Here is a 509-nt window from a genome sequence, read left to right on the forward strand (position 1 = left end):
GGAAGAGTGAGATACCACAGCCCCCCCCAGAGACACCCACCCCCCCAGTCCCAACCCTGGTGTTTCCCCAGACCCACCTGGGGGAGCTGAGGGTGGAGGTGTCAGCCCAGGGGGCAGCGAGGGCTCTGGCTCCAGCTCCATCTCCTCCTCGGGGAGCACCTCTGGAGCCAGGGCTGGCACTTCCTCTGCCACTGTCACCTCGGGGAGGAGACCTGGGAGATGGAGATGGGTTGAGGGAGTGTGGGGATGCCCTCCATCCCCCCTGTACCTCCCAGCCTGGCATTGAGAGGCAAGACTTCCCCTGCACAGCTCCCAAAGTAGCCCAAACAGGACACCAACATAAGAAAAGAGAGAAGGAATACAGGAATCAGACAAAGCCAGTGCTGGGAGAAGCCACAAAAAAAATCCAGTGGAGACAACAGGAGGGAAAAGAGGACAGTGAAAAGAGCCCAGATTACCTGGTGGTTTCAGGTCCTCCTCGGGGGGCAGCTCGCTGGGGTCCGGCTCTT

General features: G+C 60.1%; 1 protein-coding gene across 1 annotated transcript in view; it reads right to left on the reverse strand.

The window, feature by feature from the left end:
* KMT2D (lysine methyltransferase 2D) overlaps positions 1-509 on the reverse strand; it is a 29,094-nt gene that overhangs the window by 25,808 nt on the left and 2,777 nt on the right. Inside the window, 2 exon segments of the mRNA XM_031064566.1 lie at positions 1-212; positions 459-504. The exon segment at positions 1-212 is cut by the window's left edge and continues 792 nt beyond it. Coding sequence (XP_030920426.1) covers positions 1-212; positions 459-504 — 258 coding nt within the window.

This window comes from Geospiza fortis, unplaced genomic scaffold, assembly GCF_000277835.1.
Source record: "Geospiza fortis unplaced genomic scaffold, GeoFor_1.0 scaffold599, whole genome shotgun sequence".
NCBI classification, from domain to species: Eukaryota; Metazoa; Chordata; class Aves; order Passeriformes; family Thraupidae; genus Geospiza; species Geospiza fortis.